Source organism: Scleropages formosus, chromosome 10, assembly GCF_900964775.1.
Source record: "Scleropages formosus chromosome 10, fSclFor1.1, whole genome shotgun sequence".
Taxonomy (NCBI): Eukaryota; Metazoa; Chordata; class Actinopteri; order Osteoglossiformes; family Osteoglossidae; genus Scleropages; species Scleropages formosus.
Genome location: NC_041815.1, coordinates 31741931 through 31754610, shown reverse-complemented (window position 1 = coordinate 31754610; position 12680 = coordinate 31741931). Strand labels below are relative to the sequence as shown.

The 12680-nt window shown below is 53.3% G+C and overlaps 2 protein-coding genes across 2 annotated transcripts in view; both read left to right on the top strand.

The window, feature by feature from the left end:
- Positions 1 to 4030, top strand: part of capn5a (calpain 5a) — a 32041-nt gene extending 28011 nt beyond the window's left edge. The window contains exon 14 of the transcript XR_003797948.1: positions 4016 to 4030. The gene's annotated coding sequence lies outside the window, so the exon portion shown is untranslated. The remainder of the gene's footprint in view (positions 1 to 4015) is intronic.
- myo7aa (myosin VIIAa) overlaps positions 1 to 12680 on the top strand; it is a 32618-nt gene that overhangs the window by 6540 nt on the left and 13398 nt on the right. Inside the window, exons 2-22 of the mRNA XM_018736167.2 lie at positions 386 to 397; positions 2567 to 2674; positions 3392 to 3505; positions 3854 to 4006; positions 5636 to 5820; positions 5974 to 6095; positions 6219 to 6361; positions 6590 to 6703; positions 7071 to 7224; positions 7343 to 7419; positions 8089 to 8208; positions 8315 to 8457; positions 8582 to 8792; positions 8899 to 9034; positions 9153 to 9259; positions 10131 to 10268; positions 10355 to 10513; positions 10595 to 10687; positions 11743 to 11837; positions 12223 to 12307; positions 12418 to 12636. Coding sequence (XP_018591683.1) covers positions 386 to 397; positions 2567 to 2674; positions 3392 to 3505; positions 3854 to 4006; positions 5636 to 5820; positions 5974 to 6095; positions 6219 to 6361; positions 6590 to 6703; positions 7071 to 7224; positions 7343 to 7419; positions 8089 to 8208; positions 8315 to 8457; positions 8582 to 8792; positions 8899 to 9034; positions 9153 to 9259; positions 10131 to 10268; positions 10355 to 10513; positions 10595 to 10687; positions 11743 to 11837; positions 12223 to 12307; positions 12418 to 12636 — 2688 coding nt within the window. The remainder of the gene's footprint in view (positions 1 to 385; positions 398 to 2566; positions 2675 to 3391; positions 3506 to 3853; positions 4007 to 5635; positions 5821 to 5973; positions 6096 to 6218; positions 6362 to 6589; positions 6704 to 7070; positions 7225 to 7342; positions 7420 to 8088; positions 8209 to 8314; positions 8458 to 8581; positions 8793 to 8898; positions 9035 to 9152; positions 9260 to 10130; positions 10269 to 10354; positions 10514 to 10594; positions 10688 to 11742; positions 11838 to 12222; positions 12308 to 12417; positions 12637 to 12680) is intronic.

The following is a 12680-nucleotide window of genomic DNA, read 5'->3' as shown; positions in this document are numbered from 1 at the left end:
TTTACTGTGCTCTGGGGGTGTGTAAAAGTAGGGTAAACTGCAGGGAAAGGAACACTCACTGCTTTAATTATGAGTGCTTCAAGTGTCAAATGTCTCATTCATCAGCCAGACCATTTGTCTCCCATAGTGACCTTTGACTTGTTTCCATCTAAATGCTAATTAAGCCCTGTCCCATCCTGGGGCCGAGTAATTTAAATCCACATGGGCTGTAAAATAATTCCTTCCTCATTGCAGGCAAATGTCATGGCAAGAAGCCCTTCCTCCCTTATGAGACATTGCTAAGAGGGATTCTCTGATGGCAAGTGCTGTCCAGCAAGTCTCCGTCGTGGGTTTGTCTTCGACATGCCTGCCGCTCGTCCTCGGACACGGTGGGAGGGGGGAGCAGACAGATGTAGTCGTGATCAGGACGCACAGTGTTGGTGGTATTGTGTGTTAACTGTGTGTATAAAAAGGACACAGAGCCAACGGTAGAGACGGTGGAGATTCAACACCAAGAAGCTTTGTTTTCTTCTTTTTATCAGCAAGGGCAGCAGGTGACGTTCCATGTGTAAGAAGGGCGGGGAGGTGAGCCTAAATCAAACAGCATTTCACCAGCTGAGCCAAAGCCCTTCTTAAAAATAGCACAGCAATGTTGTCATTATGATAACAAAACAGGTGGATTTTCCTCATGTCCAGTGTCTGCTGCCTTATGCGCAAACATTGCTTATAGAAGTGTGGCCTTTGTGCAAAACCAGGAAAATGAAATTACTCCGATAGGGGCTTTAAGAGCAGCGGTCAGCAGGGGGCGCCGTGGCACCAGAAGGTGGAAACCGCAGGAGGCCAGTGGACTCCGGGTGACAAAAGCAATGCTCATATTGCATGTTTCATTAATATATGTGCTATACGTACACATAGGACACACACACACACGCTAAAAATCAGTGCTAATGTGGCTCTTTACTTGACACAGTTCAAAGACTTCAAACAAAAATTATCAGATCTAGAGACCATAGGTGGAGCCATGTTTAGGGTTGATGGTTCATGCCTCGAATCCCCTTCCTGCTGTAGTAGCTTTGTTCAGTGTTCTTGGCCTGGGTAAAAATTACTGCTCCACAGAAACAAAACAAAATAATGCGACAGTGTAAGTGACCTAGAACAAAGGCGTCCAATAAATAAAGATGACCTATAATGTCAACTTTACACAGTTTTGGTAATTTCGCAAACTCCACTGGGATCTTCATTGCTTCTCTTGTAAGCATGTACGAAAACACCTCGAAAGGGTGTAAGGAAACGCACAGCGAGGCAGCAGAGATGTGTCCACTGAATAATTGAAGGTCTCCATTGTCGAACCCTGGCCTGCCGGTCAGGATCCAGTGGCCTGAGCGCGCCGTCCTCTCGGGCTCGGGTTTCCGTGAGAAGCGCCGCCATGGCGCACATGACACTCGGCCTTCCCGTCACCCATCCGGCCTGCGGCCTATCAGAGCTCCACATCACAGCTGAAATATTCATGGCCAAGGGTGCGATGACGGGGCAAGGCCTGGTGCCTGAAGTCAAGTCTGCATCGCATAATGACATGTTTACAGTTGATGTCTTACTTATTCGTTCAGTTTTGAAACGTGTGCCAGCTTCAGTTTTGGCCATCATTCTCTCTCTCTCTCTCTCTCTCTCTCACACACACATCAAACTTGCCCCACGTCACGAGTCTACAATCTCCCGCACAGGTTAGGAGGCTAAATGGCCGCAAAGGGACGGAAGAGGAGACACGTCTGCGTTTCCGTCCATGTGGTTAGCATTAGGGTTATCGTTAGCGCAGACCACTGAAAGGGTTAAGTGCCAAGAAGACGGTCCATTAAATATGTTTCTGATACAGTTTGAGTGAATGTGTTTCCTGCTCATTTCACACATTTTCATTCAAAGCTGGATCCGCCTTGTACAAACAGGAGTGGCTCCTCGAGGAACGCCTTCGAGCAGCGCCGTTCCCGCCGCTGGCCCTGCACATGTGGGGTTCGTCCCTTAACATCAGCACAAAGTTTTGCTGCACGTGGCTAGAACCAGCTGTGATAAGGCAGGTGTGTGGGCTCTTTGCCGGGGGTCCACAAGGCCGTTCGGAGAGTCTGCCCTGAGGGTAAAACGCCGCATCAAGCAGCAGCGCCGTGGAATGAATTATTGAGTCTCCTGTTGCTAGGATACGGTGCCGCTGACCTGGTGTCCCAGGAGGGCTGCTCAGCTGCACCAGCTGGTTTTAGGTTATCTCTGCCTGTGCAGCTATTTAGCTAATTAAAAAGCCATTCGTGGCGAGGGAAGGGGCACCCGGTGCTTCAACTGCACACACCGCTCTTATGCCCTGGTGTGCGGAGGAGCAGACAGCGCTGCGCCACCCTGTAGCCGCACGCCAGGTGAACAGCGGCCTTTTCGGGGACAAGAAGCTTCCAGAAGATGGAGGCTGGACCGTGACCCCTGTGGCGGGCGCAGTGGAACTAGGGGACGGTGTCGCAGGGGCTGCTGCGGTCACACGCTGCGACTGAAGCAGGTCTCCGGCTAGGTGGAGCCTCATCCCGGGGTCCCGTACGGAGTGGCTGTGCGCTAGAGGATGTACAAGCGGCGGGATTACGTAGAGCTGTACGAGAAAGAGCAGGCCAAGTGGGCGCTGCTGCGCAACGTCAGCTCCGTGTTCAAGCACAGCACCCTGCTGCCGGTAGGACACTGTGTCGTGTGGCTGTGTGTGTGAAAGAGAGAGAATTCTGTGAGCGCTCGGAGCTGAATTTACTGTGCTCCGTTACCACAGTCAGCAAGGTTTCTGTGTTGCTGCTCCAGCACTTTAATGAAGCCCCTTGAGATGATGTAAAGATGCTTCCATTTGTGAAAATGGAAAAGCGGAGACACTGGGGGGCGCGGTGGCGCAGTGGATTGGACCGGGTCCTGCACTCCGGTGGGTCTGGGGTTCGAGCCCTGCTTGGGGTGCCTTGTAACAGACTGGCGTCCCATCCTGGGTGTCTCCCCTCCCCCTCCAGCCTTACACCCTGTGTTGCCAGGTTAGGCTCTGGCTCCCTGTGACCCCGAATGGGACGAGTGGTTCAGAAAGTTTGTGTGTGTGTGAGTGTGTGAGTGAAAAGCGGAGATTGTAACCGTTAGCCCTGACCCACACTGACCCAACAGTGACTCACAAACACCCCTCTTGAGCACTTCCTCATGACCTTTACTTTGACATCCCATTTTTTTTCTTTTTCACTTTGACAGGAGGTTCTTAATCACATTAAATGTGTAACAGTGATGTGAAGAGCAGAATCCTTTTCCAAGATACGTGTTTGTTTATGATTATCTGGAGAAACGAGCCATTTGTCAGTCAAACAGCAGACAAACGGACTAATTATGGGGGTGATTTTGGAATAATCTGCACTCTCTCTGCTTGCAGGGGGACTATGTCTGGCTGGACCTCAAGACCGGCCGGGAGTTCGGGGTCCCCATTGGTGCTGTGGTCAAGCTGTGCGACTCGGGGCAGATCCAGGTCCTGGACGATGAGGGGAATGTGAGTTCTGCCCTAGCCAGTCGTGGCACCAGTGGCTATTTGTCCAGGGGATCCCACTCGGAGCCCTTTGCCTACTGTGTGTTCGAACCCCTCGTGGCCGTTTTTGAAGAGCCCCGCAAGCCTCGTAGTGATGCCTCTTTTCCCCTCTATAACACAACATCTGCCACAGAGTTTGTGTTCTTGATCAGAGACCTCCTGACGTATTTAACTGTGTCACTGCAGAGGAATTCTCATCTCTTTGGGAGAAAATAACCTGGTGGCGACAGCGATGCTACAGTTGCTCACTTGAGTTTGCAGCCTCACGGAATGTCTGCCCACCCCTCCCTCTGGCTCGTTCCTGCCCTACAGGAGCACTGGATCTCCCCCCAGAATGCCACCAACATCAAGCCCATGCATCCTACGTCCATCCATGGTGTGGAAGACATGATCCGGCTGGGCGACCTGAACGAGGCCGGGATCCTGCGCAACCTGCTCATCCGCTACCGAGAGCATCTTATCTATGTGAGTGAGTGTGTGTGTGTGTGTGTGTGTGTGTGGGGCAGGAGCGATTCCAGGATTTCTTAAATGATGTGGCACAGGGGTAACAAGAACCAGTTGGCGGAGTGGGATGTTAGCCAAGCTACCTACGTAATATACTGGAACTCCTGGGAGCTTTCGAAGCCGTTATATCTGCGAGGGTCATCTTTACCAGACCAGTCGAGCTCCAGTGCTGTTGCTGTAACCTGGAGTTCACGTATGTATATTTTTGCTGCCGAGAACGACAACCCCCCAGTCTGCATATTTCAAAATACGTGACTGTGTGTGCTCATACCATGAACAGAGACGTGGTCTGTGGTTGACTTGTGTCTCTCTTCCTCTTTGAAAAACATGGCAAATCAGGCAGCAATTGACAGCGCTCTGATCCAGTGTTGTTGAGCATTGTCAGATTGACAGTACTCTAGTTCAGTGGCATTTGGGGGCACCAGGGGTGCCAATCATTTACATTTATTCATTTAGCAGATGTTTTTCTCCAAAGCAAATTCCAATGAACTCTATGTAGTGTTATCAACCCGCACACCTTATTCACCGCAGTGACTTACACTGCTAGATACACTATTTACAATGGGTCACTCATCCATACATCAGTGGAACACACACTCTCTGTGTCACTCACACACACACTATGGGGGAACCTGAACAACATGTCTTGGGAGTGTGGGAAGAAACCCACAAAGACATGGGGAGAACATACAAACTCCACACAGACTGAGCAGGGATCAAACCCACATCCTCTCACACCACTCAGGCGCTGTGAGACAGCAGCACTACTTGCTGCGCCACCGTGCTGCCCTATCATATTTTGGGGGGGCAGTGCCACCCCTCTAGACATGCCTTTGGTGTGTAGGCCTGGAGAAGATGACATTCTTGCACCACCACTGCACGTTCTCACATTTTCCAGCCAATGCAAAGAATGAACAGGTCAGAGGTATTCATAGAGTAGACTAACTTTTAAGGTATAATAAGTAATGATGTCATTTGCATGAACTCAACTTGGGTTTGGACAGTCAGTGCTGAAACTGAGTGCACATCGCTGGAGTTTTCCACCACAGCTGCACCCAGCTGAGGAACCTACCAGAACTGGTGCTGTTCCCTCATCATGGGTCTCTTTCTGCTTTCCTCCTTCCTTGTTCTCACCCAAAACACATCTCCTTCTCTGCCTTCTATTGCCTCTTGTGCAAAGACCAACTGCGGTGGAAGGGTAAGTAGAGATGATCCCCATCAAGTCAGCCTTCACTGAGTCAGTTATCATCTCCATCCATTGCCTGAGTCATTGTGGCTTCCCATTGAGCATGGGTCTCCATGACCAGCCATTGAGTGTGGGCCACCATGACCAGCCATTGAGTGTGGGCCACCATGACCAGCCATTGAGTGTGGGTCTCCATGACCAGCCATTGAGTCAAGAAGGTTTCCAACCTTTTAATTCCTTTGATGTCTTCAGCAAGTGAATAATTCCCTCAAACATTTTATTTTCCATATGTAAATATCTCAAATCAGCGATTTAAAAATGTTTCTAGTCAGTTATGTAACATGTTCAGAGTATCTGTGAAAGGTTTAACTTCAGCAGTGTGACATGATCCTTTTTGACCCCAGACCTACACAGGCTCCATCCTGGTGGCAGTGAACCCGTACCAGCTGTTGCCTATTTACACGGCAGATCAGATCCGCCTTTACACCAACAAGAAGATTGGCGAGATGCCTCCACACATCTTCGCCATCGCTGACAACTGCTACTTCAACATGCAGCGCAACAACAAGGACCAGTGCTGCATCATCAGGTGGGCTCCCCGCTGGCCCCGCCCCCTCGCTTAGCGCCACTCTTATTGCTCCTTTTATCGAGCCGCCATGTGCGCCGTTTGCCTGTCCTGAAGCTCACCTTGTGTGTCAATGTGCCCGCATGCCTGTACGGCCATGTGTTCGCATATTGCCAGCGGGGAGTCTGGAGCCGGCAAGACCGAGAGCACTAAGCTCATCCTGCAGTTCCTGGCGGCCATCAGCGGGCAGCACTCATGGATCGAGCAGCAGGTCCTGGAGGCCAACCCAATCCTGGAAGGTGAGCGAGTCCTGAGCAGGGCCCTCGCTTAGCCGTTTGTTCGCACCCGGCAGCTCGAGTGAAGCCCCTCCCTCCCAGCCTGTGCTTCCTTTGTAATGCCGGGTCACACCGATCGTCCCTCAGCTTTCGGCAACGCAAAGACCATCCGCAACGACAACTCCAGCCGCTTCGGCAAATACATCGACATCCACTTCAACAAGAGAGGCGCCATCGAGGGAGCCAAGATTGAGCAGTACCTTCTGGAGAAATCCCGAGTGTGCAGACAGGTATGAGGAAGTGACCCCAGACAGGTGGAAAGGCCTCACAGGTCCACACACCTGGCACACCGCGCTCACCGAGAATGCCTGCTGGCGATCCGCCTGGGCAGCCTTAGTAACTCGAACCTGCAGCCTCCTGGTTGCACGTGAACTTGTTTAACCTTTTTTGCCAGCTGTCGAAGTGGTCGTGTCCAGAACTTTGTTCACGTGGAATAAAATCCATCTTTGTGTCCCTAGGCACACGATGAGAGGAACTACCACATCTTTTACTGCATGCTGAAGGGCATGTCTTCAGAGCAGAAGAAGAAGCTGGGACTGGGAAAAGCGACGGACTACACCTACCTAACCATGGTCTGACGCCGTGTTCCACATTTCATCATGACACTGGGACCTCGTGTTATGATCGTTCCAACTACGAATTTTCAAACATAGAAACATTTTCACTTTGTCTGGTTTTAATTGTATTTTCTTATGATCCATTTGCCAAAATGTCTTGCGGAGTAAACATCCCATGCGTTTCTACAAACTGCCACCATTAGCTGGCAGCCACACACACACACACAAGTGGAGAAGGAATGAGAAGAATCGATTCAGGTTACGCTCGGCGGTCCGGTCCCAACCGCATTCATACATTGAGACCCAGCGAACTGGTTTTTCTGTGCCTTCAAAATAGACATCGGACATTCAGCTAACGTCTGCTGATCGTCTCCGTCTGCAGGGCAACTGCACGATGTGCGACGGCCGAGATGACATGAAGGAGTACTCCAACATCCGCTCGGCTATGAAGGTGCTGATGTTCACTGACACGGAGAACTGGGAGATCTCCAAGCTGCTGGCCGCCATCCTGCACCTGGGCAACCTGCGCTACGAAGGTGAGGCTGCAGGGGGAGCTACGGCCTGGATTGAAGGAATGCATCTGACTGTGCCAGCACAGTGCAGCTCGGCCTGGGGGTTCGCTCTAATCTCCTCCATGTGTCGTCCTCCCCGCAGCTCGGACCTACGACAACCTGGACGCTTGCGAAGTGGTTCGATGCCCTGACCTCGCCATCGCAGCGATGCTGCTGGAGGTAAGAACTTTTTGGTGTGCGGAAGACGGGTGCAGAAGCTAGGCTGTCGGCTCTTTGCGACGACGTCTTTGGGGCGTCGAGAAACTCATCAGAGGGCAGTGTAGAAGTGTGCCCCCTGGTGGCACTGCGTGGAATACACACGTCCTCAGCTTCCATCGCTGAGCATTATCTTCATGCAGAGACGCAGGACCAAGATGATGGACAAGTACAGCGTCTGTAATTTTTTTGGAAAACCTCTATTTTGAAAAGTTAGAAGGAACGTTTATTCTGAAAGGTCTAGGAATGGGTGCAGGGTTTTGGATCCTCATTAGAAGCAAAACTTATCGCTGCCGATGTTTCTATGACCGACTGAATCTGTTATCATTTAATTTCTGTTAAGAAGCTCCTAAACTCAGTCAACAGTTTGTCCCATGGTGATGTTCTGATTAGTGTGTGTGTGTGTGTGTGTGTGTGTGTGTGTGTGTGTGTGTGTGCGTGCGCGCGTGTGTGCGTGTGTCAATGTCTCTCTCATTTCTTGGCCTCATGTCCACATGGTGCTCTTCTCGCCAAGGTGACCCGGAGAACTGAAGAAGGTTCCGGGGAAAGTCACAGTACAGAACAGCAGCAGTGTGTGTCCAAATCTCCCTGTGATCTGTGTGTGAGAGACTGTGTCCCGGTGCTGCTGTGCAGGTGGACCCCAAGGACCTGACCAACTGCCTCACCAGCCGCACCATCATCACCCGTGGAGAGACGGTGTCCACCCCACTGAGCGTGGAGCAGGCGCTGGACGTGCGAGATGCCTTCGTCAAGGTGAGCACCACTTCTTCTTTCCCGTGTCCAGCAATGGATGAGATTGACAGGAAGATGTCATCCGCGCGGGATCCTGTCTCACTGGGAACTGCTCATTCTTCTCTAGGGAATCTACGGGAGGCTCTTTGTGTGGATTGTGGACAAGATCAACGCTGCCATCTACAAGCCTCCGTCCACGGAGCCCAAGGCTGTGCGTCGCTCCATTGGCCTGCTGGACATCTTTGGCTTCGAGAACTTCACCTTCAACAGGTGCGTCCCGAGCACGTTGGGCTGTGTGCGCCGAGATCGCAGAACCGCACGGAAAGGTCCCTTTGCAGCAGCCTCCATGACTGCCTCATGTTGTCTCTGCATGTTTTTTGGCCGTTGCCCTCAGCTTCGAGCAGCTCTGTATCAACTTTGCCAACGAGAACCTGCAGCAGTTCTTTGTGCGACACGTCTTCAAGCTGGAGCAGGAGGAGTACAACCTGGAGAACATCAACTGGCAGCACATCGAGTTCACGGACAACCAGGACGCCCTCGACATGATAGCCATTAAGCCCATGAACATCATCTCCCTCATCGACGAGGAGAGCAAGTTTCCCAAGGTGCCGCTGCGGGGGCGGTGGGGCGGGCCGGGGAGGTGTGTCAAGGTCGGGGTTGCGCTGCGTTGCGCTGGGGGTCCTTTAACTCTCGGGGCCACTGTGTTCCCAGGGCACTGACACCACGATGCTGAACAAGCTCAACTCGCAGCACAAGCTCAACACCAACTACATTCCTCCCAAGAACAGCTACGAAACGCAGTTTGGGATCCAGCACTTCGCCGGCGTCGTCTACTACGAAACGAGGGGTAAAAAGCGTTTCCGAGTGTCTGGTCGCCAGCGGGTGTGCTGTGCCTGCTGTACCTGCTGCGTCCCGTTCTCCTCCCCCCCGTTGTCCCCCGGTCACGGTTCCCCTGTCGTGGTCAGGCTTCCTGGAGAAGAATCGCGACACCCTGCATGGAGACATCATCCAGCTGGTGCACTCCTCCAAGAACAAGTTCATCAAGCAGATCTTCCAGGCCGACGTTGCCATGGTAATGTCCCGCTGCCATGGGGGCGTGACGGCGCTGCTTGTCGTGTTGAGCGGGGCGTGTAGGTCACGGTACGCTCAGTGCTCACTAGGGCTGCGCGGGTTCGCCGGCCCGTGTGTCACCTCCTCTTCGGTCGTGTAGAGCCTCGGAACGCCGCCTCACTGACTGACGCTAACAGTGTGTCTCTCCGCTTCTCTCTGCTCCTCTCTGCTCCCGCTCTGTGTGTGTGTGAACCTCAGTTTCTGTGTGGCTGTTCACCTGCTGGTGTTCTGGTGCAGCCAGGCACCCCTCCGGCCAAGGTAAAACCCCCACGATGCCACTCCCATGGTGCCGCTCTCCTTTGCGCTGTGTGTGTCCCCCCTCGTCCCGTGCGGCCGTCTCGGCCGTCCGTAACCACCTTACAGGTGTCACCGTGTGTTCGGCCGAGAGGTGGTAGCGAACTGATTGTGTGCCTGAAGCATGAGAGGTAGAGGGCCAGCAGGGGGTGCAGTGCTTAGCAAGTGACTGCTGCTTTGCAATCGGAAGGACCCGGGTTCGAAGCCCTTTGTACCGTACTGCTCTTGATGGAAGTACTTAGCCTGAACTGATACAGTAGAAATTACCCTGCTGCGCAAATGGGTAAATTGGTGTAGGTAGCTTGGGGTTCAAACCGCAAGTCACCTTCAAGAAAAGTCTCAAAAAACTTTCATACGTTGAGAAATCAGCAGCAAGAGCTTTAAAAAGACTTGTGGCTCAGTGAACCGCTACTGCTGCTGTCGAACCCGAGCGCCTCTGCTCTCATCACCAATGGAGGCTGTAGAGGATCGGGACACTGAGCTGCAGGCTGACGCTTTTCCTGTGGGGGGTGGTCCCTGTCCCCCCCCACCCCCCATAGGGTGCGGAGACCAGGAAGCGCTCGCCGACGCTCAGCAGCCAGTTCAAGCGCTCGCTGGAACTCCTCATGCGCACGCTCAGCGTTTGCCAGCCCTTCTTCGTTCGCTGCATCAAGCCCAACGAGTACAAGAAGCCCATGGTGAGTCCCTGACCGCCCCCACCCGCCATTCACATTCGCTCCTCACGGGACACGTGACCGGACCGCATGTCTCCCGTGCCCCGCAGCTCTTTGACCGCGAGCTCTGCGTCCGGCAGCTGCGCTACTCCGGCATGATGGAGACCATCCGCATCCGCCGGGCCGGGTACCCCATCCGCTACACGTTCGTCGAGTTCGTGGACCGCTACCGCGTGCTCATGCCTGGCGTGAAGCCCGCATACAAGCAGGTGGGTGGGCGGGCAGCGCCTTTCTGTGACAGGAAGTGCTGCTGTGCATTGTCGAGTGACCCTTGTTGTGCTGGGTGCCAGGAGGACCTGCGGGGCACGTGCCAGCGCATCGCAGAAGCCGTCCTGGGGAGGGACGATGACTGGCAGATGGGCAAGACCAAGATCTTCCTCAAGGTGAGCGCTGAGCGGCTGCCTTTTCCATGTGCGTTCATTGTACGTTTGTTTGACATCCGACGTTCGATGTCAGAAAGCTCTGCCTGGAGCCCCTGGAGAGTAGCGAGCCACAATGTCTCACTTAACGTGGGGTTTAACATGTGGTGACATGGTGGCACAGCGAGTAGCGCTACCCTCTCACAGCGCCTGGGTGGTGCGAGAGGACGTGGGTTCGATCCCCGCTCAGTCTGTGTGGAGTTTGCATGTTCTCCCCGTGTCTGCGTGGGTTTCCTCCGGGTGCTCTGGTTTCCTCCCACAATCCAAACACATGCTGTTCAGGTTCCCCCGTAGTGTGTGAGTGACAGAGAGAGAGTGTGTGTCCCACTGATGTATGGATTAGTGACCCATTGTAAGTAGTGTATCTAGCAGTGTAAGTCACCACGGTGAATAGGGTGTGTGGGTTCATAGCACTACATAGAGCTCATTGGAAGTCGCTTTGGAGAAAAGCACCTGCTAAATAAATGAATGTAAATGTTTAGATCCAGGAAGCGCTCTCAAAAACCCACAGGTCATCATGTGAACGATGCTGTTCCAGCAGCTCGGTGATGCCCCCTCTGTCCTGTGCAAAAACAGTCACAGGATCCTGGGAAGCGGCACTGGGTTCTGCTTGTTTTTCCAGCCTCAGGAAGCAGCAGGCCGTGGGGCAGCAGACAGGCAGAGACAGCACTTCCTCCCAGGAAGTGGAGATACCAGGAGGGTGTGGATGGTCGCAAAAACACTCTCTTGGAGAGTCTGGCCTAATCCTAAGCCCTTGCCATAACCCGTAACCCTAATCCTAACCCTATCCGTTCGGCGGATCTGCAACCTGCTCCTGTTCTTTGACTTGTCGCGTGTCATGGATTTCACACAAACTGTCCTGAAGCTGCGTGGTACGGAGGGCCACGTCACCCTTAGCGTGTTCTTCAGTGGGGGGTCGGTACCTGACTTGCACGTTTGTGCTCTGTGCAGAAGAATGGGCGGCCAGAGGACCTCGAGAAGGACCTAGACCTAATGGCCCAATGATCCTGTTTTCTCAGGACCACCATGACATGCTGCTGGAGATCGAGCGAGACAAGGCCATCACAGACAAGGTCATCCTCATCCAGAAGGTGGTGCGAGGGTTCAAGGACAGGTGAGAGCGCGGGTCGGATGATGGCTGTACTGCGTGCGCCTCAGCAGATGTTGGGGCACGTCGGCTGTTGGCGTATTAATTTCTGACCTCCTCTAAGCCTTTTGCATATATTTACATAGTAATTGTTAATATGTATCTGTCTTGCAATTGGCTACAGGCCACAAAACGCAAAGAGTGAAGCTTCTCCTTCAGTCTCTGTTGTTTGATGCTCTCCGTAAACCACGGCTGCGTTTTCAACGGTCGTTTTTGTTTTCTACTCTTGTGGCTTGAGCAGTCTGTGACCATGGTGTCACTCGCTCGCTTGTGATGCTCACAAGAGGGTCATGTGACATTTTAACCTTTGACCTATGAAAGAGGGTCCCTGTCAGTTGAGTTTCCTTCGCAGATCCAACTTCCTGAGAATGAGGAAGTCGGCCATGCTGGTCCAAAAGACGTGGAGGGGTTATTACTGCCGAAAGAACTATAGTGCGGTGAGTCTTCGGCAGAGCCAGAGGGACAAAGGGACCTCTGGAGGCTCCATCCAAGATGCTGCCCCGCGCTGCTCTGCCCCGCTGACCCGTTGCACCCTCGTGCTCCACAGATGCGGGCCGGGTTCTCGCGCCTGCAGGCTCTGTACCGCTCGCGGAAGCTCTACACGATGTACCACGTGGCGCGGCAGCGCGTCATGCTCTTGCAGGCCCGCTGCCGTGGCTTCTTGGTAAGACGGGCCTTCCGGCACCGACTGTGGGCCGTCATCACCATCCAGGCCTACACGCGTGGCATGATCTCCCGGAGGCTCTACAAGCGGCTCAAGGGCGAGGTGGGTTTCACGTGTGCTCTTGCAGGTGAAAGAGCGCCCTTTGC